This window comes from Dermacentor albipictus, chromosome 2 (genome assembly GCF_038994185.2).
Source record: "Dermacentor albipictus isolate Rhodes 1998 colony chromosome 2, USDA_Dalb.pri_finalv2, whole genome shotgun sequence".
Taxonomy (NCBI): Eukaryota; Metazoa; Arthropoda; class Arachnida; order Ixodida; family Ixodidae; genus Dermacentor; species Dermacentor albipictus.
The window spans coordinates 134,771,264-134,797,272 of record NC_091822.1 but is presented as its reverse complement, the minus strand read 5'-3'; the positions used below and the strand labels follow the sequence as shown (position 1 = coordinate 134,797,272).

General features: G+C 45.1%; 1 protein-coding gene and 1 long non-coding RNA gene across 4 annotated transcripts in view; one reads left to right on the top strand and one right to left on the bottom strand.

Annotated features, from left to right (window-relative positions):
• LOC135918074 (cytochrome P450 3A41-like) overlaps nucleotides 1-9,834 on the top strand; it is a 63,017-nt gene extending 53,183 nt beyond the window's left edge. For all 3 annotated transcript variants that reach the window (XM_070533990.1, XM_065451739.1, XM_070533991.1), the window contains exons 16-17: nucleotides 2,106-2,268; nucleotides 7,726-9,834. In XM_070533990.1, the coding sequence (XP_070390091.1) occupies nucleotides 2,106-2,268; nucleotides 7,726-7,812 (250 nt within the window). In that variant the 3' untranslated portion in view covers nucleotides 7,813-9,834. The remainder of the gene's footprint in view (nucleotides 1-2,105; nucleotides 2,269-7,725) is intronic.
• LOC135918100 (uncharacterized) overlaps nucleotides 1-25,724 on the bottom strand; it is a 31,013-nt gene extending 5,289 nt beyond the window's left edge. Inside the window, exons 1-2 of the long non-coding RNA XR_010569548.1 lie at nucleotides 25,357-25,724; nucleotides 21,884-21,962 (exon numbers count right to left, since the gene is read on the bottom strand). This is a non-coding gene — a long non-coding RNA (uncharacterized lncRNA). The remainder of the gene's footprint in view (nucleotides 1-21,883; nucleotides 21,963-25,356) is intronic.
• Nucleotides 25,725-26,009: the final 285 nt, after the last annotated feature.

Here is a 26,009-nt window from a genome sequence, read left to right as displayed (position 1 = left end):
TGCAAGATGGGCTCGAAAGCAAAAACCGAGAAGCCCGCCCGCCAGCGTTGTTAGTGGCGTCACCGTTTCACGCATTTGTCGTTACGGTTACGGTGCGGTAACTTTTCACAGATGACTGTGCGAACTCGAAGGCCTGGCCATGTTTTCTAATATCTTTTTTTTTATTTCTACGACGAAACCGAAAGCCTACAAGTGGGACCAAGTAATCATCTGAAAATTTCTACACCTTCTCCTACGCTAAACCAATAGAAGGCAAGCTGCGAGAATCATAACACATTTCCCACCAGGGCTCATATTCACGTCACAGTTGTTTGTGAAGACTATACAGGCTGTTTTTCTAGTGGTAGCAAATTTTTAAGAAGTACCTATGGCAGATCGCACAATTCTAACCCCTAAAGGGGCCCTGTACGACCCCTACGGCTTGGTGAAATAACATAGTCCGCAGGTATCATACGCTGCGGTGAATCATACGCTGCTGCGAGGAGCTTGCAAGCGGATCACGAAGTCCCCTATCTCTCAAACGCTCTCTTTTCAACAGAAGGCCCTGCCCTTAATCTCTTTTGGGCGCTTTTTCTTGCCATCGGAGCCTTTGTTTCATCATTTCCTTAGACGGCTGCTATTGGCCGATAGCTGAGAGCCAGCTGCAGTCGGCTACATGGCGTAGATACCACGGTCGCCGTGGGGTGCCGCCACGAGTCCACTGGCAAAGCGCACTGCGGCTCGCTGAGGACAACCATGTTGGGTTATGTTTAGCGCACCGTAGGTATCAAAGGCGGTTGTCTTGGCGTCTACGTTAACATCCAAAATGAAATTTGAACTGCGCGCCATGGTGACATCTATAAGGCGCACTGTTGTGAGCAAGACCCACTGCCCCGTATTCTTCGCAGTGCAAGGTATTTAAGAATGAACGGGAGCACAGCGGAGGCCGTGTTGCCAATAACTCCCCTTCTGCCGAACGCATCGAAGTATTCTTGTGGAAAAGTATTTCTGAAGTAGCCCATTTGTGAAGCATTTGAAGCCCATGAAGCATTTGTGGTTTAGGGCAGCTTTAAGATAACTGCAATTGAAGGCTAGTCAATACATTCCAAAATGTATATAAAACGTGCAAATGAAGCACTATTTCAAAAGCAGGAACATGTGTGGCAACATAAGTGGTATCAGAATACTGTTTCACCATACTTCGTAGTCAGTAATTTGGCAAAATTTGGATTGCGACCCGTGCACAGTACGCAAGTGCGAGCAGCATCTGCGAACATCTCTCTTCGTGAAGCACATGGTCGAATGACAAGTGTTATAGGCATGAATGCTTTTTCACACACACGTCAACCGACAGTTAGCGTCATTCATTCGCCAGAGTTGATCGCATATCCCTGCACTTGCTCTCCTCACCGCACGCTAACCTCCGCTGGTCACCATTTTTTAAGATGGCTCTGTCGGCTTTTTTATGCCGACAGTGCCACATGCATTCAACTTATGTCACTTTCCGACTTGGCGATTGTTTACAAAAACAAAGAACTAAATAAAATTCATACATTATATATTGTGTTTCGCATAGCGAAGAATGCAAGTGTTAAAAGAACAAACACAAGCTCCACCTCCCAACTGCAGTCATGTGACTAGGATGAAGGGTCGCCTATTGTAAACGTATGCACAAGTTAGCGTCTCCCGAATCTGGAGCTTCTACAGAATTGGTTATACGCAACAAGAAACGCTGTATAGCAACAATATAATCCAGCGATAGGAATCTGTTCATTATACTCGCCATAGTTAACGTTCAAAAAACGTTTGTAGACTCTGGATACATTCATGACATCACGCGTTCATTTATGAACTGTGTAACGCGTTAGTCTTTGGAGAATATATCCGGGATATTCAACTACCTAATAATGTTCCTCAATATCCTCGATATCAAGAGTCATAATGTGTAAGCATTGAAATTTTGTGGTAAAGTGTCCTATAGTTAAGCTATAAATAACGAAAGAAATATTATAAATGATCTTTTTCCATTGAGTTTGCTGTGTAGATAGGCGCACAACTGAGAGCGGTATCCACTTGGCAGAAATAAGGCAGCACTTCAAATCACTACCTTTAATTTATATCCATAGGTTCCTGCCGGAGCACAAGGATTCCATCAACACTTACACGTATCTTCCTTTCGGAGTGGGCCCAAGGAGCTGCATAGGCATGCGCATGGGCATGGTGCAAGTGAAGTACATTCTATACCGCCTCCTGCAGAACGTCACCTTCGAGCCTTGCGCAGAAACTCAGGCAAGTTCAACGAGAATGATTTGCCGAACAGTCGGCATAAGGAACCTTTATCTCTCTTAAAGACGCCGTTGCAGGCTGTGGGTCTCGAAAACTCATTAGAACCAATGACGCAGTACACACGGTAGTGCATTTTAGCGCTTCACATTTAGCACCTTCACATCAAAATTCCAGCTATCCGCACGTCACAGAAGAAATTAAACACGCTAAGGAAACGAGAAAGTTTGACTCACCATGCAGGGACACCGAGCGAATAAGTTCGCCACATAACTGGGTGCAGTCTCGAAAATGGTGGCGAATTCAAGAGACAGGAAAGCCCTGCGCATGTTCTGCAGAGCGTACCGACGGACTGCATCGTATTGCGTAACTACGGCACCGCCTTCCTCCACCACGTGTGCTATGCGGAGAAGCAGGGTGCCAGAAGACGGGAAGCGTGCGGCGAAAACATCGGGGGCCGAGAGGGAGTCGAGCGTCCACACATCATGTTATGCAAGCTTTTATTTAGCGTTGACCGCATAGACATAACTTCAGTGGTGTTGTGAACTCAAGCTCTACGTGTCAATTTACCGAGACTGAGTTATGGATGGACAAAGGGGAACCTGCACGTTAACTATCCGGGACACGCATCTTTCTATCAGCGAACCATTTCTACAGTATACATAACGTCTGCCATATCATATTAACTGTCATCACTGCATAACAAGGAAGGCGCCCGCTCGGAGACCCTTTCATTGTGTCGGGCGTACGAACTCAGACTTTCGTGTGCATCCTTTCATGTTTGGGCTCATCACAGTGTTTCTAATTTTATATCTGCGGACTCACGGTGCCATTTTTGGCGTGCATTGTTTGCCATAGCAGACTCTGCCGAAAGGAGCACAAGCCAGCGTTTGCATAAATCTGCGCGTCGGTATGCCACTTGAAAGCCCTAGGGTCCCAATATTTGTTCATTAATGCAAATTCTTTTCTAGCAACTCGGTTACAGTTCTGGCAAAAAATAAGCTTCTTATGAAATTACGGAGTCAATTGCTCGTACTTTATCAGCGTTTTCTAAAAGAAAACTTGCGGCAGAGCCCACCTCATGGTGACTTTCTACGGTAATGTGCTAGCATTGAATCAATATTGCAACACAGCGCATTGCTAGAATAAAAAAAACGAGCTATGTACGAGGGCGAATCAGAAAGTATTTGCCCCTATTTTTTATTAGCCGAAATAAGGCACATACAGGTAATTGCATAGATGCGTACTATATTACCTACCTTAGACTATTTTCCCTATACTCCCCTTACCGGTTCAGCCATCAGAGCACTAAACTTAAGATGTACCTGTCGTCAGTCAGGGACGCACACGGCCTCCCCGAACGCTCATTGCCATGCAAGTCTCCACGGCCTTTTGCGAATTAACATCACACCTCCCCCCCCCCCCATCACACTTCTAAAGGTGAGACGCCTTTCCCGTTATGTGGACGGAATTTCCCTGTGGATTTCGATACGTGCTCATCCCTTGCTCCGTAGAAAACGAATCACACTTCGTTGCTCGTACGCCGTGGACGTGTGAAGCACAACCGTCGTCTTCAACAACTGACAGCAGCACCCTGCTGCGGAGCTACCGGCAGATATGTGCGGCCGGTCCAACTGGGAATCGATATCTTGACTTCGCATTTACAGTCGTAATTTGGGGGGAGAAAATAGGGGCAAATATTTTCTGATTCGCCCTTCTATGTGGCCCGTACTGCAGCGGAACTCCACTTTCGCGTTTCCCTAACAGCAATCGGTGCCATCTAGCGTCCCCACCGCGAAGCCTGCGAGTAGTCTCCGAAATTAATGGTGCGCTTGTACATGCGAACGCTGAGAAACGCGTCATGAGGTAACCGGGCTCCTCTCACGCACTTCTTTCTGGAGGCGCTGCGCCATCTGGTGACACTGTCGGGAAGTCCACGCGCGGCCTCCGCGACAAGCGTGGCACGCCGGTGAGTTCGAACGCTAAGAATTGTTCCCTGGCTTCTCGTACGCCCAGTGGCACATACTCAGTGACGTAAGTTGGCGAAAGGTTCATTGAAGAGCGGCACATCCCCCCTACGTTTGTGGCGCAGCCTGCTAACGCGCCTTATTGTTTCGTTGAGGAAACCTTGTGACGTGGGTTCAATTCCGCTCAACATCGGAAAGATTTACTGGATATTTCTCATCATTATAGAGTCGCACATGCCTAGTTAAGCAAGTTGGCTCCAAAGGCGTTAATTCAAAAGCGAGACAGACATATGCAGTGACTCAAGTTGGCCTCAAAGAGGTTCATTGAAGACCAGCACAGACCGAGTGGCACATACTCAGTGCTCTAAGTTGGCGTCAGAGAGTTTCTTTGAAAAGCTGTACCTACCCAGCCCCGCATTTACAGTGACCCCTGTCGGCGTGAAAGAGGTTCGGTGAGGAGCGGCACGTTTGTGCACACTATCACATAATCACTGACTCAAGATTGTCCGATGGTTGCTTTCGAGCCCTGTTACCTCAGCACAGTAACTCATTCGACCAGTGACTACACAGTGATAGAAGCATACAGTAAAACGGTTCCATACGAACATATACAGATACAAACATAGATAGATAGATAGATAGATAGATAGATAGATAGATAGATAGATAGATAGATAGATAGATAGATAGATAGATAGATAGATAGATAGATAGATAGATAGATAATGTCCTGGAAAGTGCGTGAAATATATCCTAGGAATATGAACGCAGTAAAAGATCTGGACCGCGGTACAACAATGCGCTAGAGAGGAGGTGGGGGAATAATAAATCAAACGCAGGGTATCCCACACTGAGGCCTGTTCGGCTGCTTTGCAATGTGCGAAGAAACAGGGGAGGGAAGAAATTATTGAAAGCAAGTGAGCCACCAGTTAACGTACACTGGAGCCGTTGAAGTATTTCGATTCACCGAGCGTTGACACCAGCTATCGCTCGGTTGAATTGCCTTCGGGATTCACAGCAGTGCACTTGTGGCCTTCTGCATCAATGATACCTGTGACTATGGTCCCAAGATCTTATCCAAAAAGAAAGAGCTTTCGTCTAGCTCATTTAGAGCAGTGTGGAAGGCAGTCTATTCACGAGCACAGGGATATCACAGGGTGCCATCGTTCATTCTTATTTAGACTTATCATGAATTGGTGAATGCAATGTCCAAGCATAAACATAGGTTAAAAGTGCGCGAAAAAAAGGGCAAATGGAGGGAAAATACAATACAACACTGAGCTCGTGGTATACTGTGTATTCCTCCCGCTTGGCCTCGTGAGTTTTGGCCTTCCTTAAAGTATAAACCAACTAGCCCGCAAGAACGTCCTACTCAAGCATAAACGACATAGCAGTGTTTGTTCACTTTGAGGAAGACCGGGTAATAGGCACAGCTGCAAAGCAAGGTCGAGCGAGTGAAAATGATGCTCAGTTTAGCCAGATATATGCTACTCGTGGGATGTCACATTATATTCTACCTAGCTTAAACTGCACTCAGCGTCAGTTTCTGATGAAAATATAGTAAAAAAAAGTCTGTTCTTTCATATGCTTTTCGAGCAGCTTCATTGGCGAGCATTACTGCCCTATATGGCGGCGCGTACGGCATAAAACAATGTCGAAACATTAAATTTAGTCTCTCTTTAGGAGGAAGCTCGAAGTTCGAAGAGGTGCTTATCGCATTATAGCCTGCACGGCTGCTGCGCCATAAAAATCCCAAATCATCAAGTTCCAACACTTCATTTCCCTTTGAAATAAATGTAAAACTCAAGGACTTTTCTATTCACGTGCTCAGGCGCGAAACATTTATTGTACATTCTCCTTGAGGAATCTTTTGTGGGCAAGTGCAATGAGTGCCAATCTCTGCTTCACAACCTAATCAGAATTCTCAATGCAGTTATTATCAGCTATTGTATGTCATGAGAGGCTCACACCTTCAGGCGTTGCCCCGGCCAAGAACCATGGATCTATGGATATGCCTAAGGCCCCATGTAAACCCACAAATACTCATGATTACGAAGGAATTGCGTGTTAGATCTTCCAGCCTACGTCAGCTCACTTTGTGCCACATAGTGACAACGCAAGGTGGCGCTCTTAACGTCTATACTGCGGCTCAATTAAATCGTCCGCCGCAACAGCAGCTTACGCGCTGTTATAACTATCCTCTAAGTGGCCGTTCAAGCTGGACCATAGACCTACGTACGCTGCTGCCGCACTTGTTGCTATTCTGGAGGCGGTCAGATTCATTTGCTACCAGCTACCTCGTGCCTGTACAATTATTTGCGATGGTATGCTCGCGTTGAAAATCATTACATGATCTCTCAGAAGAGACCCTTATAAGGTTTTGGCCCTTGATATTCCTAAACATATAGAGATTGCACAGTGAAGAAAACACAAAATTTAATTCCAGTATTGTATCATATCATATCGTGCACTTCCTTTTGTCCTCCATCCCCGTTGCGCTGCCCAGCCCTAGGAATATGTTCAGTCACCAACTCGCCCAGCTTGCTGTGCTAATTCAGGTTAATTCCGGTGCTTACCTGGGCGCCGTGATCTGCAAGGCATGGAGACTATCGGCCGTGCGCGATGCAACATACTACGCATTGCTGTTTCAAAACCCGACACAATCTCTGCTTGCTCATTTGAACAGAGTTTTCCTTCCAATCGTTGAGCCCAACAAGACCATCACCACCGGCGTCTGCACAAGTTCGACACCAAAATGAAGTTTTGCGTGACGCTAAGCTCAAACTCCATGACGTAACATTGGTGCATAAAATGAGGCTTGTCGCATTCAAACGACTCTACGCGCAATCAATCGGCTATGAGTGTGGTCCAAATTGAGACCAGTGTCGTGTAAGAGAGGCACTAGCGCTCACAGTCTACATCTGCCCAGCATACACGATCAAGTGACAGTGTTAGCTTCGTCTCTGGCATGTGTCTTGGTAAGACCATTATCGGATTCCTTCATGTGTCCTTGGCCTCACCTAAGATGTGATGTACTAAAAGTACGAGCCGTGATGTAATTTACTGAAGACATAGGACTGCACGCAAGACAACTTGGACTACGCCGCTCTGTTGAACAGCATTCATCGAAGCCCTATTCTTGACATCATCATCTTCCATTCCCCTTTCTTTCCCTTTTTTCTGTTCTCAGCGTAGAGTAGTATGTCAGAGCGTATAAGCTCAGACCGGCCGCTCTGTTCCTATACAAATACAATTCATCATCTTTTGTTTGGCGCCGCAAAGCACTTAGTTGTGAGTTAACTCGAATGTTTTTCGAAACTAAAGATCACTAATTTGTGGAGAATTTCTGAGGTTTCGATCAGGTAACAAAAAGAAATGCCTGATAAATTTCATTCCTCCCAGCAACTTTCACATTCGTACTTTCGTTTGCGCCCCATATTGAACGAGATCGAGAGCTTCTTTTCATCCGTGTAAAGAATGCACTTATTTCTCACAGGTACCGCTTTCTTTTGCCAAAGGCAAGGTCCTCCTGGAGCCCGACCCGCCAATTCAACTGAAAATTGTTCCTCGAGTCAAGTGCTAGTTCACAGACCCGTCAAACTCCGCCACAGGACAACGCCGCAGTGTAGGATGCCTCCATGACAATCTATGGATTCGTTGTTTTGCAAAGTGTCGAAACACGTGTTTAGTTTCGTTGCATTTTACGTTCGAATGTTTCCAAGGAGTGAATGCTCGTCATGTACATTACTGTAGTGGTGCTTAAGCTTCCCTTTAGATATATTTGCCTGCGTAGATGAAGTATCTTGGTTTTTCTTAAATGAAATTCTTGCCACCAGATAATGCTACTGCACTTCCCCGGCATCTCATATTGAGACCATATATATAGATTTAATGGTATCTGTTGTGAATAATGCATTTCATTATATTTTTGTTGTCAGATTTTCACAGTCATTTCTTCATCCTTTGTGTAATGTACATATCATGAGAGAAGGAGAGTGAAGTTTGTTTAGCAAAGCAAACGTGCAATATTGAAAAGGGAACAAGTACAACAAGTAAATCTCTCGGTAAAGTAAAATACTTAGGGTAACCTTGTATAGCTTCGATGATTGGACAACAAAGTGCACTAAGCACACAGAAAAACATATTGCTTCGTGAACAACAGCAAGTATGCTGTGACATAGGGTAGTAACAATTGGAATTACAATGAACTATATAGTACGGTTGTCAGAGAACAAAAACAAAAGTTTCCTTTTTTTTAGCTGTTCCTGTAAATAGTACTGGGGGGCAGGAGCTCCAACATGAGGCGCAGTCAGTGAAGTAAGGTCATGCGGACGTTTAATGCATTCATGTAACTGGTGTGAAAGGTTAACTAAATGAAACGCTTTCAAGCAAGAACGAAAGACAGAGCCCAGTATCTTTTATGTTTTGAGTTCATCAGAGCACAAGGCTGCAGCATATTATTATTGATCATAAGGTAGCATTAACACGAAATAATAAAGGTGAAATAACCAATTGACCAGGCGAATCATTCCACAAACAAGCTTCTCATACACTGCTCATGGTGTTCAATTTCGGGCGCTGTTTAACACTTTCCCTTCGCAGTATGGGTCGGAGAAGCAGATCACGTTCCCAAAAGGACTGGGAATGCTCGAAGTCTATAACACCGTGAACTCCAGTAATTTAAGTATACACCAATGTAAATACCCATAAGGGTGTTCTAAGTAGCAAGGTCAAAGTAATAAAACCCCTGTTGCATCCATCAGAACAGGAAATTATATTTCTTTATAACACCAATAGGAAGATTTCTTGCACGTGGCATCACAAATTAAAAATTCAATACACGGCTAAATTAACAAAGGCCATGTGAAGCTCGCGAGTTATTGTACCTTGGTACAGGTCAGAAGGCATTGTTTCATATTTGCCACCATCACTTTGATTTTACCGGTACAATTGACTTCAACCAGAAATATGGTCAAGCTAAATGGTTCTACGGTTGCGTCGCAATACGGTCAGTGCAATGCGTTTGTACCTGTTTCAGACGTGTTATTGTATTCCGGCTTGTAAAGATAGGTGGCTACATAATGCTTCGCTTCAGATAACAAACTGTGCTGCTTTTAAGTTGCATCGCCCAATGTGGGAATATCTTGTGGAAAGTGAAACAATGTTTCCCTATCCATGAATATATAGGTTATTTATTGACCAGTCCAGAATGTTGTAGTGTTCTGTGCAACACTTTTGTTGACAAATAATTTGTATTTGTGTGTGCTATTGTGTCGCTTCCGAAGTCGTGATGTTTCTACTGCACTTGCGTTTTAGTTTTACTCACTGAGCTCAATGTATTTCTTTACCAAGTCTTGAGGTCCTCCGGTCAGCACAACGTTGTCATTACCTGCCCGCTTTCAAAAAGGTTGTCTGTTGTCATTACCGTTGTGTTTTAGTACAGTTTACGACCCTGTTTAAATCGTTTGTTGGTACCAACTTCGCTTACCCTACAAAAAAGGCACCAGGTCATCGCAAATTATGTGCCATCATAACTAATAGCAAGTAAGTACATCGGTTCATCTCTAGGAACACGAACGGCTATTTTTCAATAAAATGTTGCTAAAAACTGGATTCGTCTACGGAACGCTGATTTATTGTGATGACTTCTTGTAATCTATCAGTTTTGTTGTTTGTCACGATATCTGTATATAGCAACTCACCTCAAAGCACCGCTAGCGAACCGGTATAGAGAAGTATAATGGGGTCTTCAAAGCCCGTGCCTTCACATTGTTGGACTCATATACTTTCGGGTAAAAAGGTGCTCACTGCCTGAAAGTTTAATACTAGCACAACATACGATGTAACTTGCGGGTAAGCGATTATTCCTGAAAAGAATATCCAGCAACAAATTAAGTACACTAACTTTCTAAGTCTGCGATCGCATACTCAGAATGTGACACTTATGTTGTCCCGACAGCTGTGAGCGCGTGCGTCACGGACGACCATGCACACTTAGTTACGAACGCGACGTTTCTATATTTTCGCGCTCACTGTCACACGCTCGACTACGGCCAGCACGCCTCGCATTTTTCGCTACATGCCTGAAAAGTGGGTGAAGTCGGCCTAAATATTACAAAGAAATGCGTGACCCATCGTCGGATCGGACCTGTGTTTTCCGTCACAGCTACCCAACGCTACAACCCTTAGGTAATGATCGCACGCAAGTTTCTCTCGTGCCAAAGTCGCTCTCTGAAACATCTGGCGCGTGCGTTCTCGTGCCAGTGTCTTGCATTGTTACCTTGTGACAGCTAGCGCTATGAGACGCTGTATTGGGCTTTGTTGTGCCTGGAATCGTCAAAAAAGACGTGGCACCTCCAAAGCGGGTGAAGCCGCCTATAATGTTATCGCAATAATAGCGCCCGATGCAGATGCAACTGTACAGTTTTATATCATTGTAGGCACTTTCAGTAACTCTAAGCATTGAGGTTACTTTCCTTTAGTTTCAGCAGCGCGAAGGGAACTTGCATGAAGTGAAGCTTCCGTTCTTAGTGAACACTCCCAGGCATTGCTGACCATGGTTGCTCGAGCTTGCCAAATATCTTGCAAAAAAAGTGCGTTCCTTATGGTGGGATGGAACTTTAGTCTCGCGTGTACATTCGTACGAACTGCTGTTCACATTTCTGAATCGCCAATGAATGGTGCAGTTCATAAGCGACCAAGATAACATGGTAATAACGTTGGGACGTGTACTGCGGATAGGCATCGTTTGCGATGAACTTGCGTAGGATGTCAATAAAGACAATTACACGCGTCGCATTTAGTTTTCAAACATTTATTCAGCATTTCAAGAAGCTTCACTTCACATAGATTCCAACAAGTGGGTTGCATCTGCTTTTTACAGCGAAGCTGTTAAGGGCTACTTTCAACACTATTGTGTCCGTGTGCAGAGAAAAACAATCATCAGCCAGCAATGGCTCGAGGGTCGTCGTCTTCTTGCACAGCTGGCTCGTTGGGGCCCCTCGGCGCTACCGCGTGATCGCGCTCGTGCCACTGCTCCCGCGTTCGTCGTCCTCAATAACTAATTAAGAAACACAAAGACCTAACCAATAATTGAGAAAGACTGTAATGACCCATCGGTATTTACCCCGTGATAAACACCAGGGCCACACGTTTCAGCTTCGCTGGTCAACCGTCTGTACGGAGTGCTTGCGCTGACACTTTTTTTTATTTTGCGTAAAGCTTGCGACCTCCTTTATTTAGGCAAAGAAACAACATCAAGCGCAAACGGAAAGAATGTGCCTCAGTTCATCAACGTTAGTGTAGTTATCGACGAACTAAGAATGTCTTAGTGCTATCAGAATGTTTGGGTACTAGTCAAGCGAGTGCGAAGAACTGCACCTTCGCTTATGAGAGCCCAATAAACACACGGCGCTCAAGCCTGCAATTTTTTTCCTGTCGCTAATGTGAAAGCACAACGGTTTGATTACACTGCACAAAGTTTCTGTTTTCTGTGTAAGAGGCGCTGAGGAATAAGATTTTTGTTAATCTTCGGTGGGGTGAAAAGAGGTTGACTAGAGGCAGCTAAAATTATTGGCAATTGCTCAATGTCATCATTTTGTTTGTGTTCGCGTAGGTCACACTGATAGTGTTGATAATGTTAAAGTTTATTGGAGCGTGTACAGAGCACTAAAGATCGAGCACATCGTCCCCGCTCCTCGCGGGCGCCCACTCGGTTTCACTTCAATCATTTTTGTTTGTTAAATTCACGTCCTCAGATATCGTTTCACAATAGTGTATGAAGGACATGATAGCTCATGGGCATTTACGTTTCTTACCACGTGATATTTAAAAGATGCTCGCGCCTTTAGGCAGTGCCGCCGGCGCCTATTTTCATAGAACAAGGACAATGCTAAATAAAAATTATCGACTGTGACTGAACAAAACAAAGGTACAAGAAAGAACATGTCAGACAGAAAAATGGCTTTATTGTATTAGAACTGTTCATAACAAAAATCACATAAACAACATCTTCGCACGCTTCTCGAAATGCGCGGAGCGAGAGCCTTAGGAACTGCGCCTGCCATCACGTTCACTCCATGATGACAGTTAAATTACCGCAGAAAGCAGCTGTCTCTCCTTTATGTTGTTGTTGGATCCTCGATAAGCTTACGAACCGAAGCAGGAAATGTACCACCCCGCAAAAATAAGAAAAGAGCAATTGTCTTACTTTGCGGGAGAAAATATTAAAAGGCTGCTGTCTTTTCATTATGTGCCTGAATTACGTACGGTGTATGCTCGCATCTAAGCCGGCCCCGATTTCAAATTGTCACCTGAAAATCGAAATCGCAGAAAGAAAAAATAGACCAATCTAAGCCGACCAAAATAAATTACGGCACAGATGATCTCAGGAATATTGTCGACGGTAATGCAAAGAGCAACCAAGCAATGCAGTGACAGACCACATTCCTGAAATCAGGTCTATTTAACACGTGTATTGTTCATTTGGAGACTTTCATTGCGTGGGCTGTATGTCACGTAGTCAGATATCGTTCCACTTTGCTATGGCACTGGCTTGCCGAGGTCATCATTCAGCATGGAGGTGTAGCAGCGCCACTATCCCCTCTAGAGCCACTGAATAAAAAGACAGCTCACTTGCAGGTAGCGCGAGAATAGAACACGCTGACGCGCTTGACCTGAGCGGCCGTGGTATCCGCCGCCTCAGAGACTCCATCGCACCTTGACTGCTCAGCCTAAATAAACCGTAGATACGGCCATAAACTCGTGACGCCGGACAACCGAGCCCAGCTATGACAGCGTCAACGCACCGACTCTACCAATGCGAGAGTGACGTGGCATCACGTCGTTCGGTAGACGTCCCGTGGTTGTAGGGCGTTCGCCATTGACAAGCGGGACATGCTCATCCAGCTGCACGGCCGCTTCCGTGTCAACAATGTTCCAGGCTCCGGCGGCGATTTCTACGAGGACTTGCGGGCAGCCATCCTTGCGCACTACGTCACCTCGAGCGCTCACTAAATGTCGCGTCATTCCGTGCCTTGTTATCCAACATCGAATGCCTGTGCCGATCGTCAGCACGCGCCCGCCCCAGCTTCAAACCTCTACTCGGTCCGTGAGCCTCCTCCCCATTTCAAAGGCAGCTGCGCGACGACTTCATCCAAGGAATTCATTGGGCCAAACGCAAGCGCTTTCGGCTACACTACGGCCCGCCGCTTTCCGTCCTTGGACGTTCCCGCAAGCTATTCGCTGTCCGTTCGGGGGGACCTAATTCATCAGCGATTCGGAGGTTTGGCCACCGGCTCCACTAGGCACAAATTTCACTCTCGCAGGCACGGCAACGGCAAAAGCACGACCTTGGCGACGCCTTCAGTGACCACAACACTGATGATATCGACCTTGGAGATTTCGCCGCAAGCAGAAGCAGGTAAGCCTTCTTATGTTCTGTACTCGCACCTCCTGAACATGCATGACGTATCGTAATTTTGCAGCAGCAACATTGCCATCTGGTTTTCCCAGTTTTGGGGGTCAGGTCTACGTCAACAACCTGAATGACCAACACTTGCGCTACCTTTTTCTGCCTTCTTTCGGAGCTCCGACTGCTACCAGGCCCCGGCATCTATGAGAACCTGCGGCAGGTTGTGATTTCGAACCACGGCATCACTGTTGCTCCGCCTCACTCGCAACCTACGCTGCCGGTGCTGCCTTGTACACCCTTCACGGATTGCGTTAACCCGACACTACCAACGACGTCAGCATCTTCTTTCCATATTCCTCTGAGAAAAGCCCTGGCAATTTACGCACCAAACGATCAGCGGTCGGACTGACCACGCCATCTCAAGCCCTAAGTCTTGCTGGTCGTCACATTACGCCACCCGACACAATGGTATCCGCACCTGAAATGGTGACGCAGCACGAATTGGCAAGGGCGACAAAGCACAGCGCCACTCAAAGTTCGTCGTCACTACCACCGTTGCACGCCTATTCGACGGTACCATCTTCTGCGCTGTTCCCTTGAACGGCCTGAACTTGCGGCAAGTGCCAAGAACCAGCCAATACGCCTCAATCCTGCTTGCCGTGTTGCCCCACACTGAGTGCGCAGGCGCCGACAACACAATACGACGTCATCAACGCACAACACAACGTGCCGTGTGTCCAGACACTCTCAGCCACGACCACCAGAGAGCAATTAGTGCCCTTCGCCGCAACACATATTTTACCTGGACATCTTAAAAGACGCAACGAACTCACGTATATGGGCTTACAGAGTCTTTTTTTCTATAAGCACGCCGTTTACACATATTTCAGCCAAGCTTCGCACTAGGAGGGTGGCCCAGTAGCGTTGCGACTATCGCCTACAGAGCCGGTGAAGAAGACGGCTTACGTGCAGGCAGCACGAGAATAGAACGCGCTGGCGCGCTCGACCTCAGCGACCGCGGTATCTGTCACTCCAGAGATGCCGCGGCACCATGGCTGGCCGGCCTAAATAAACCGTGGCTACAGCGGCTACCTCGTCGCACCGCCTCCCACAGAGTCATGACCATGACAGTATGAAGCCGACGCAGCGACGATAGAATAACGAAGGAATGATATCAATGGAACGATAACCGCATATAACGACGACGGCATGATCACAATGAGATGTCGATACCAGAATTATGAAGAAGAAGAAGAAGAAGAAGAAGTTTATTTTTACCACATAAGTACACTTATATATACAAAGTGGTAGGGATGGCAGGATAAAAGCTGCATAACGGCAGCTTGACTAGTCCCACCTCCCCATGAACAACAGGCAGCAACATGGCAAGATATTCGTAGTACATTCTTGTGGCAAGGTCAGTTGACATATAGATATTCACAGACGCATATATATACACACATTTATACATATATATATACACACACACATGCATATACGCATACATGTATGCATGAAAACCAGAAATGACAACTTAGAAATAGCAAAGAAATACTTTTCAGCCGACAAACCAAAAAGTTAATTATTCACAGAAATTTTTGCAGTAATGTGCTCTTGGATGTATGGCGTATGTTTACATCATTTAGACTATATTTGTTAAGTGTAGAGGGAAGACAGTAGGAGAGTGCTTGAAGGCCATAGTTAGTCCGAGGGCGCGGGACTTCCCAGTGTTCCGTATATCGATTTAGGCGAAAAGAAGGATTCCACTGCAAGTTCGCGATGTTTATGATATGATTAGTACCCTTAATCATGTCACGTTTAAAAGAACACATAAGTTGATGCTCATAAAGGCGGTCTACACGTAAAATCTTGAACTTCCGGAATATGTCACGCGTATGTCCATTGTAAGGTAAGTCTGAAATAGCACGTAAGGCATTCTTTTGAACTGAAACTAAATTTCCTAATGATTTCTTAGTACTATTTGACCAGACCAGGTTACAATAGCACAGGTGAGAAGCAAATAGTGCGTTATAAACCATAAGTTTCTGTGGTATTGGTAGTAGCCTCTGGCACCTGCGCAACATACCTAACGCTTTACTAAGTTTATTTCGTAAGTAATCGGTGTGGTGGTCCCATAGCATCAATTCATGGAAGATAACACCCAATGTTTTTGCTGTAGCGGAAAGTTCTATTTTTGTGTCATTGAGTGTGAGGCATTGGGTGAGATCACAAGGCGTGGACTTCGCTCTAAAGAGGACCGCTTTTGTCTTGGAGCAGTTTAACTGGAGAGAATTTTTTACAGACCAGTTATATATCTTGTGAAGTATTTCATTTGCAAAATTGATGAGCTGATCCTCCTTAGTTCCTGAGAAGAATAAACTAGTATCATCTGCGTAAATAATATAGGTAATCGAAACATCAATATTAACAATGTCATTTATGTAACTGATAAATAAAAGTGGTCCCAATATGCTACCTTGAGGCACGCCTTGCTTAATAAGTTTAAACGAAGATAATTTTCTATTTATTGATACGCATTGCTTTATATTGGTTATGTAACTTCTAATTAAATCTAAAACTATTCCGCGTGTACCATAACAATTCAATTTTTGTAATAGTGTTCCATGGTTAATTCTGTCAAAAGCTTTTGAGAAATCTAGGAATACTCCCAATGTTAGTTTCCTCGCCTCTATATTTTTCAAAATTAGTTCCTTTTGTTTAAGAAGAGCAGTTTCAGTCGAGCAGCCTGACCTAAAGCCATAATGACATGGTGTTAAAACAGAATACTTGTTAAAAAAGGCAGTCATCCTAAGGAGAATAATTTTTCCTAAACCTTTTGAAAACAGTGGAAGAATTGAGATTGGTCTATCGTTACTTAAGTTTTCCCTTTCTCCGCCTTTGTAAACCACAGCTACCCTTGCGATTTTCATCTGTTGAGGAAAAATGCCAGAGGTTAGGGAGATGTTATAAATGTGAGTGAGGCAAGGGGTGCCCCGCAGGGGCGTCTGCGTTAGCAGGCGTTTGGTGTGTTGCGACACCACGCACCCGAGCACATGAGGGTTGGACCCTCCCGCGTGTAGCCGTGCGCGGCTTAGCCGTGTCCGGGGAAAGGGGGATCCTGGGAGTTGAGTCAATGCCGGGTGCTTGGACCTTTACGGCCCCCAGACACTCTCCTTTGGCTCTGCACACTCCTTTGGCCTCTGCTTCACATAGACGGCACCTCCAGACTGACCCACCTGGAGGAAACCGGCAGTCGCCTTTTCCTGTCCTCCTCTCCAATCTTCGTCTTTCTCTCCCTCTTTTCCATCTTTCCTGTCTCCTCTTCACTTCTTATTACTTCCGTTTTTCTTGGCGGCAAGGGTTAACCGTGTGTAATATATCCAACCTTGGGTATATATATTAGGTTATAGCGGCGATGCATGGCTGGCGCCTGCAGGTATCCTTCTAACCTTGTAGCGTCCCCTTGTTGGGCTCGGTGGTGGGTGGCCACCATCGCCGCTGAAATTTCCAATGCTATGTGGCAAGCAACTTTCCTCCATTACCTGATCGCTCCCTCAAGAGGGGGCGCACCGATGAAACTTTCACGTTTTTCATGCAAACAAAGCAATCTTTTCCTAAGTACCACGTTGTACACAGTCAGCACGATAGCAAAACAGTCAGAATGATCTCACCATTTGTTGTAGCAAAATGCCTCACCGAAGCAATTGGCCCAGGCTATAAAGTGACGAAGATGGGAAGTGGTGATCTTCTTCTCGAACTTCGCGACAAAGCACAATATGACAAGCTCTCGAAACTCGTAGCATTTGGTGAAATTCCAGTCTCAGTGGGCCCACACAGATCCATGAACACAGTGCGCGGGGTCGTCTCAGAAGATGACCTTCTCGAACTGAGTGAAAGCGAACTGCTAGAAGGATGGCAAGAGCAGAACGTAGTAAAGGTGCAAAGAATAACATTAAGGCGAGATGGCAAACAAATACCGACCAAACACATAATCATTACTTTCGGAACCAGCGACCTGCCTGAAACAATAGAAACCGGCTACTGCAAGCTACGTGTTCGACCATACATCCCTAATCCGCGTCGATGCTTCAAGTGTCAGCGTTTTGGGCATGGGTCGCAAACCTGCAGAGGGCGTGATACTTGCGCTAAATGTAGTTCAACAGATCACGCTTCAGACATCTGCACTTCAGAAATGTGCTGTCCCAACTGTAAAGGAGATCACCCATCCTACTCGCGATCGTGCCCCTCGTGGAAGAAAGAGAAACAAATCATAGAACTGAAAGTCAAACTAAACGTATCTTTTCCAGAGGCACGCAAACGTTTCGCTCTCCACAATCAGTCTAGTCCTTCCTACACCGATGTGGCGCGCCGGGGGGCAGCGCTACATCATTCGGCAGCCGCCCAAGTCACACGGAGTGTGACGGCGGTCACGCCATTAGCCCCCCCCCCCCCCCCCGGCCGGAACAGCCAGCGCTGTTCCAGCCCCCGCAAAGGAGGAACAGCAGGCCCTCGGGCCTGTTGAACCCAGGGCCACTGCACGTGCAGATCGGCCCACCACCCCCGCGAAAAGCCCCGCTCCGCGGGCAGTATCCACCGCCTCAGAAGAGGTGATGGATACGAGCACAAATCCGGCGTCTCAGACGCCCAAGGAACGGCGCAGCTCCCTCGAGCGCGCCGGGAAGAAAGAGAGAGCTCGCATCAAGGGGCCTGGAAAGGCTTCGTGAGCTTAGTTATATTTCTTAGACACACAGCACAAACTCCACACATCATGGATACACAGATAATACAATGGAATGTCAGGGGTTTACTCCACAACCTAGACGACATTAAGGAACTCTTAAATAAGTACAATCCAAAGGTGCTGTGTGTCCAGGAAACACATCTTAATCCTTCATGCACGAACTTTCTCCGGCAGTATGCCATTTTCCGGAAAGACCGCAACGACGCCCTTGCCTCGTCTGGCGGTGTGGCAATAATTGTAGATAATGGTGTTGCATGCCGGCAATTACAGCTTAAAACACCCCTAGAAGCAGTTGCAGTACGTGCGATATTGTTTAATAAACTAGTAACAATTTGCTCACTATATATCCCTCCGAACTACCAACTTTCAAAAACAGAATTTGACACCTTTATCTATGAAGTGCCTGAACCTTACATTGTCCTTGGAGATTTTAATGCACACAACACCCTTTGGGGAAGCCGTCGTTGTGATGCCAGAGGACGCTTAGTGGAAAACTTCCTCCTCTCTACAGATGCTTGTTTGCTAAATGGAAAAGATCCTACATTTTACTGTGTCGCAAACAAAACATTTTCACCTATTGATTTGAGCATTGCATCGAGTTCACTCTTGCCGCATCTGGACTGGAACGTGATTGAGAATCCGTACGGGAGTGACCATTTCCCCATTGTCATAAAACTAACAAGAGGTGATGAGTGCTCTCCACATGTCTCCCAGTGGAAAGTCGATTGTGCCGATTGGACACGATACAGGGAGCTAACACATTTGACTTGGAATGACATCTGTAATCTATCTATCGAAGATGCAGTGACATACTTCACAGTATTCATAGTTGATGCGGCGTCAGTATGTATCCCCGTAACAAATGGATCGTACTGTAAGCGACGTGTTCCATGGTGGAACGATGACTGCAAAAAAGCGCGTAGAAATCAAAATAAAGCTTGGAAGAACCTTCGAGACTTTCCAACTACGGAGAATTTGATCATTTTCAAGAAAATAAAGTCTGAGGGTAGAAGAACGCGGCGACGTGCCAAAAGGGAGAGCTGGCAAAGATATATTTCTAGCATCAACTCTTATAATGATGAACGAAAAGCCTGGAACAGAGTGAATAAAATCAAAGGTCGGCAAACTCATCCTCTACCATTAGTAAACACGCAAGGAAATACCCTTCAGGACCAAGCTGACTCTCTTGGGGCACATTTTGAAAACATTTCTAGCCCATTGCATTACTCCGATGCATTCCTTAGATACCAGAAACAAGCTGAGAGACGGCCTCTGGACCAAAAAGGAAAGATCGATGAACCGTACAACCGTCCTTTCAATATGGCTGAATTTCAGGCTGCACTACATAGTAGTAATCAATCAGCTCCTGGAACCGATCGAATAATTTACGAGATGATTCAACATCTGCATCCCGAAGCACACAAAACACTCCTCTCCCTTTTTAACGCCATATTCTCTGCTAGCTATATCCCGTCAGCCTGGAAGAAAGCAATCATAATCCCTATTCTGAAAGACGGCAAGGACCCGTCTTTGGCCAGCAGCTATAGGCCTATAGCCCTAACAAGCTGCCTATGTAAGTTTATTGAGAAAATTACTAACCACCGCTTGGTGCATTTTCTTGAAAGTAACAAGATACTAGATCCCTTGCAGTGTGGCTTCAGGGAACATAGATCCACAACAGATCAACTTGTCCGTATCGAGACAAATATCCGGGATGCCTTTGTGCACAAACAGTTTTTCTTATCGGTATTTTTAGACATGGAGAAAGCATACGATACTACTTGGCGTATCGGAATTATTCGTGATCTAGCTGGAATGGGCGTCCGAGGCAACTTGCTAAAGGTGATCCAAAGTTATCTGTGCAACCGCACATTTCATGTTCGTATTGGTAATGTCCTATCTCGTCAATTTACTCAGGAAACAGGTGTGCCACAAGGTGGAGTGCTGAGCTGTACTTTATTTCTTGTAAAAATGAATTCGCTCCATACTATCATACCACGTACAATGTTTTATTCCATATACGTGGATGATATCCAAATAGGGTACAAGTCATGTAATCTTAGTATATGCGAGCGACAAGTGCAGCTTGGCCTGAATAAGTTGTCTAAGTGGGCAGACGAGAACGGCTTTAGACTGAACCCTGAAAAAAGTACATGCATTCTTTTCTCCAATAAGAGAGGGGTAATACCGGAGCCCGTTATTGATCTTAATGGAGAACGGCTATCTGTTAGTCATGAACATAAATTTCTAGGCCTCATTCTAGACTCCAAACTAACTTTTATCCCACACTTAAAATATTTGAAAATGAAATGCTTGAGGACAATGAATCTACTGAAGCTCTTGTCCCGCACATCTTGGGGAAGTGACAGAAGATGCCTCTTGAGCTTGTACAAAAGCCTTATACGGTCACGCCTTGACTACGGAGCCATTGTGTATAACTCTGCCACGCCTAGCGCGTTGAAGATGCTCGATTCCGTCCACCACTTGGTTATCCGTCTTGCTACTGGTGCGTTCAGGACTAGCCCTGTAGAAAGCCTGTATGCTGAATCGAATGAATGGTCCCTACATCGCCAAAGAACATATTTAACTCTCTCTTATGCCCTTAAAGTCAAATCAAATTGCCATCATCCGTGCCATTCAGTTATTCACGACCTGTCTACGGCTAGGCTTTTCCGCAACCGCCCATGCACTAGACCTCCTCTGTCCCTTCGGTTGGAAGCATTGTCCGAGGACACAGCTGTGCCGATTTTAGAGAATGTCATAATGGCAACTACGCGGCTTCCACCGCCGTGGGAATGGCAGTCTATCGAATGTGATGTCTCGTTTGCAGAAATAACAAAACGAGCACCTGAGGCACACATACGATCACATTTTCTTGAGCTTCAGGAGAAATATTCTTGTGCTAAATTTTATACAGATGCCTCTAAGTCGTCTTCTGGTGTTGCTTACGCAGCAATAGGACCAGAATTCTTAATATCCGGTACATTGAACCCATATACATGTATCTTTACAGCGGAAGCATATGCAATACTCTCTGCAGTGAAGCACATCAGGCAAACGAATCTTACTAAGGCTACAGTGTTCACAGACTCATTGAGTGTAGTGCGAACCCTTATGAATGTACGTAAACATAAAAACACTGTCTTTAACCAATTGTATACATTACTGTGCTCAGCTTATAGTGCTAAGCAAACGATCATCCTATGCTGGGTACCTGGCCACTGTGGCATAAAGGGCAACGAAGCCGCTGACGAGAAAGCTACTTCGGTAGCTTTTAATGAGACAGACATAAACATACCCATCCCTGCTACAGATCTTAAAGCATACTTGCGTCACAAACTGAAAATCCACTGGCAGCAGCAGTGGAATGCTCAGATATCAAATAAACTGTACTTGATAAAACCCAAATTAGGATATTGGGTATCGGAGAGAACATCGCGATATAACGAAGTGCTCCTTTGCCGATTAAGAATAGGACACACTTACGGCACTCACTCTTACCTCTTGACTGGGGGGCATCCTCCCACTTGTGGTAAGTGCGGCCAGAACCTCACAGTCCTGCACGTTCTTATTCAATGCCCTGCATTAGAAACACAGAGGAAAAAGTATTTCATTTCTGCATATCGCGAAAATATTCCTCTTCACCCGAAATTTTTTCTCGGCAATGAACCGCTTTTTAATCCGAAACTAGTTTTAGCGTTTTTAGCTGAAACAGACACTCTCGAAATCATTTGGCCAGGACATTTTTAGCTCACGTATAACAGCCTTGTACTCAAAGGCTTCCTTGAATCTAAAGTGTCAATGCTATGTTTTATTGCATCATGCTTTTAGCGAGACTCCATTACCATAGCCCACAGCATTATTTAGTCAGAGTCATTATTTTAGCAACTACATATTTTACGCCATCCACAGCGAACGATTTTAGGCCTTCTTACAGCCATGTCACATATACCATAAGAAATTCATTGCCTAACTCATTGCCTGCATCATTCACAATGCACCGCTAACATAACATTTGTCATGGCGCTCTTTGGCCATACCTGGCCCTTGCGCCATAAAACACTACACATCATCAGGCAAGGGGTGAGCAGGTCAATAACGAAAAGAATTGGTTGTATTTTTAATCCATGCACATCCTCACTTTTAGATCGCCTAAAACTTCTGAACACATTTAAAACCTCAGTGTCATCAGTCTCATCAATATACAAAGAATGTGTAAGGGGACAGGGCAAATACATCAAGGCATCCTGATCATAAGTGCTTTCAACTAGAGAGGCAAAGTAATCATTAAATTTATTGGCGAGTGCTTCATCTTTAAGAACCTCATTACCAACCTTGAGCTCTTTAATAGTACTGGCGGGTCGCCTTGATGATATAACAGAATTCAGCTTATTCCAAGTCTGATTTGCATCAACGATACCATCGAACATGGAGTAGTAATAGTCGCATTTAGCTTGTTTTTGCAGCTTAGTCAGGTTATTTCGATATTTCTTGAACTGCTTTAAATCATCTGGGTCACGGCTATTCAAAAACGCATGGTACAGCCTATTCTTTTCATTTATCATTTTGATTAGCTTCGAGGAGATCCATGGCTTGCGAGCGTGCTTAGGTTTTTTTACGTGCCTGTAAGGAAAGTGTTTTTGGTATACTGTGCACACGATCTTAATGAAGCGGTCATAGGCGCTCTCAGGTGATGAAGAGGAGAGTATGTCATCCCAGCCCAACGAGCTTATTTCGTCACGAAAGCAAGAAAGAGATTGTGAATTAATGTCTTGAAAATAAATGTCTGATTTCACCGGGTGCCTCTGTTTAATTTCAACCGTAGTAATTAGGCTAATTGGCAAATGATCACTGATAGCGATACTTATCGGACCATGATGTAGTAGGTTAGCAGAATTTGTTATAAATAGATCTATCAAGGTGGCTGTAGCAGCTGTAATGCGAGTTGGGGTAGTTATAACATTTGAAAGGCCATGCGAAAGAAGTAGATTTGACAGGTCAGTTTGTTTGCTAGTCTTTGTGAGCATGTCAATGTTGAGGTAACCACCGAGTACTAATGAATAATTATTTTCATTAACAAACCAAAATAAATTATCTAAATATTGAAGAAACTTGTTGATGTTACCGTGAGGAGGTCTATACACAACAGTAAATAGAGAGTTTTCGAATTTTAAGCACAGAATTTCAATGTCTTCACAGCATCGAGACCATTCATCAAAATACTGATAGCCAATACTTCTTTCCACATATATGCATACACCGCCGCCTCTAGTTTCTCTATTTATATAGGCCACATTATACCCATCAATATGCACAATATCGGTGTCATCGCGGTACCAAGTTTCAGTCAACATAATGACAGAAAATTTAAATTTAAATTCATCTAGAAAATTCCACAATTCATCTTCTTTAGAACGGGCTGACTGTATGTTCATATGCAGGAAACTCAGAGTTGATAGGCACTGATGCGCAACAATCGTGCTTAATTCAGAGGGACTAGTACATTTCAGAGCCATTTTGAAACTTAATTCTCAGGAAAAAAAGACAGCCATTGCAATGTAGAAACAGTGCCACTGGCATAGACGAATAAGACGCTATATATGCAAGACCAACTGCTGAAGAGAATATTAAGGGGAACTTAATTTGTATGTGGGTGACGCCCTCAACCGCAACACTGTAGCAAGCAAGAACAAATGAGCGCAACACTGATGTACTATAGACTCTAAGGTGTACAATATTGGTCAAAAGGTTAACGTTCATAAAAAGAGCTGTTTCCGACAGTAGTTTAGAGCTCACATACATAAGGACACTATCAGGCGCATTTGCTAGGTACGAAACCTCATAGATTCGGAAAATGTGCGTGGGTGTCTGAAGAATCGCTCCGTTAACTGCTTTCAAAAATATCGAGAAAAGCAAGAAGAACCATAGGTTCCTAGATTGTTCTTGAGCCATTCTATCTGTTGGCACCATGACATAAATGGCATTGAGTATGCAATAGCCGGTAACCTAACGCACCTTGTCTAGGTCCGAGTCACATGTAACATGAAGGACAGGCGAATTTTGAGACTTCCGCATCAGGATCTTTCCCTGTGACACCCACAGAAACTTCCATTCCTTTTGTCGCCTCAGTTGGCGAGCTCTACCCAATAGACGCTTGTTTTCAACGCACAGATGCTCATTGATATATACAGGATTACTCTCTGCAAAGCCCAGGGTCCCAGTGCTTAACTTAGCGGTTCGCGCAGCAGAGAGTACTCTGTCTCGTGCAGACCTAGTCGAAAACTTTATCATCAGGTTCGGTTTATTTTTATCTTTAGAAGGGGCACGATGTACTACATCAATGTCGTTGTCCGTGACACTTGTGCCTATACATGTGGCAATTTGTCCAACACTTCTTCTCAGATCTTCGTTTGCAACTAACGGTAGTCCTTTAACCTCAAGGTTCATGTTCCTATTGTATTGTTTCAGCTCAACTATTTCTCTCTTTGCTTCTTTCAGTTTTTTACTTAATTCCTCATTGTCCGTTTTACATCGCTGATTTTCAGCCGTCACTGCAGTCAGCTCGCGACGGAACGCGTCAACATCCTTCTTGAATTGTTCGAAACCATCGTTCATAAAGCCAATGGAGTCGCGAATGGCTCCAAGTTCACAGCGAATCTCTGTATTGGAGTTAGCAACACCACCGACGACATTTCTCATGTCCGTCGCAAACGTCTCAAGCTTAGCTGTCAGTTCAACCAACACTTTTGTGACTTCCTTTATAGTACCTGGCTGCTTATCAGCAAGAGACTTTGCAACATTGCGCAGGCTTCCAGAGCCGGAACCCTCCATAGCCTAAAGGTGGCACAGATATGGCATATACGACACTCTAACCAGTAGTCACAACAAGGTAAAAGCACTACAAGACTCGTGGCAGCAACAGAGACGACAGGGGAGGAGCTATGCTACAGCACAGAATAAGAAATGCCACCAACCTGCAAAAATCTAGACAAGTTGATTAAATGACGTGCGTACGTCGCCGCTACCGCTGCCAGAGTGAAACCAGCTTTCCAGTGAAAACACCGCCCCCAAGACAGAAGCGACAGAAGGCTGTAGTTACAGTACAGTCAGGCAGATGGCGGGACACGCAGAACAGTCCTGGTCCTGGTAAAGGCAAATGGAACAACGGTGAGTTGCTCACGTAGTCTGTTTTCTTGAGAAACAAACAGGCAGCCACGGCCCAGTTCGGATCCTCTTACAGGAATCAGATGAAGCGGCGGCCTCTGCAAAATTCCAGATAAGTTGATTAAATGACGTGCGTACGTCGCCGCTGCCGCTGCCAGAGTGAAACCAGCTTTCCAGTGAAAACACCGTCCCCAAGACAGAAGCGACAGAAGGCTTTAGTTACAGTACAGTCAGGCAGATGGCGGGACACGCAGAACAGTCCTGGTCAGGAATCAGATGAAGCGCCGGCCTCTGCAAAAATCCAGACAAGTTGATTAAATGACGTGCGTACGTCGCCGCTGCCACTGCCAGAGTGACGAAGGTATAACAGCGAGAAAGTGCCGACAAAGGGATGACAGATGACAACAGTATGACGACGATGGCATGAGGATGATGAGATGTCGATTTTTAAATGAAGGTAGTA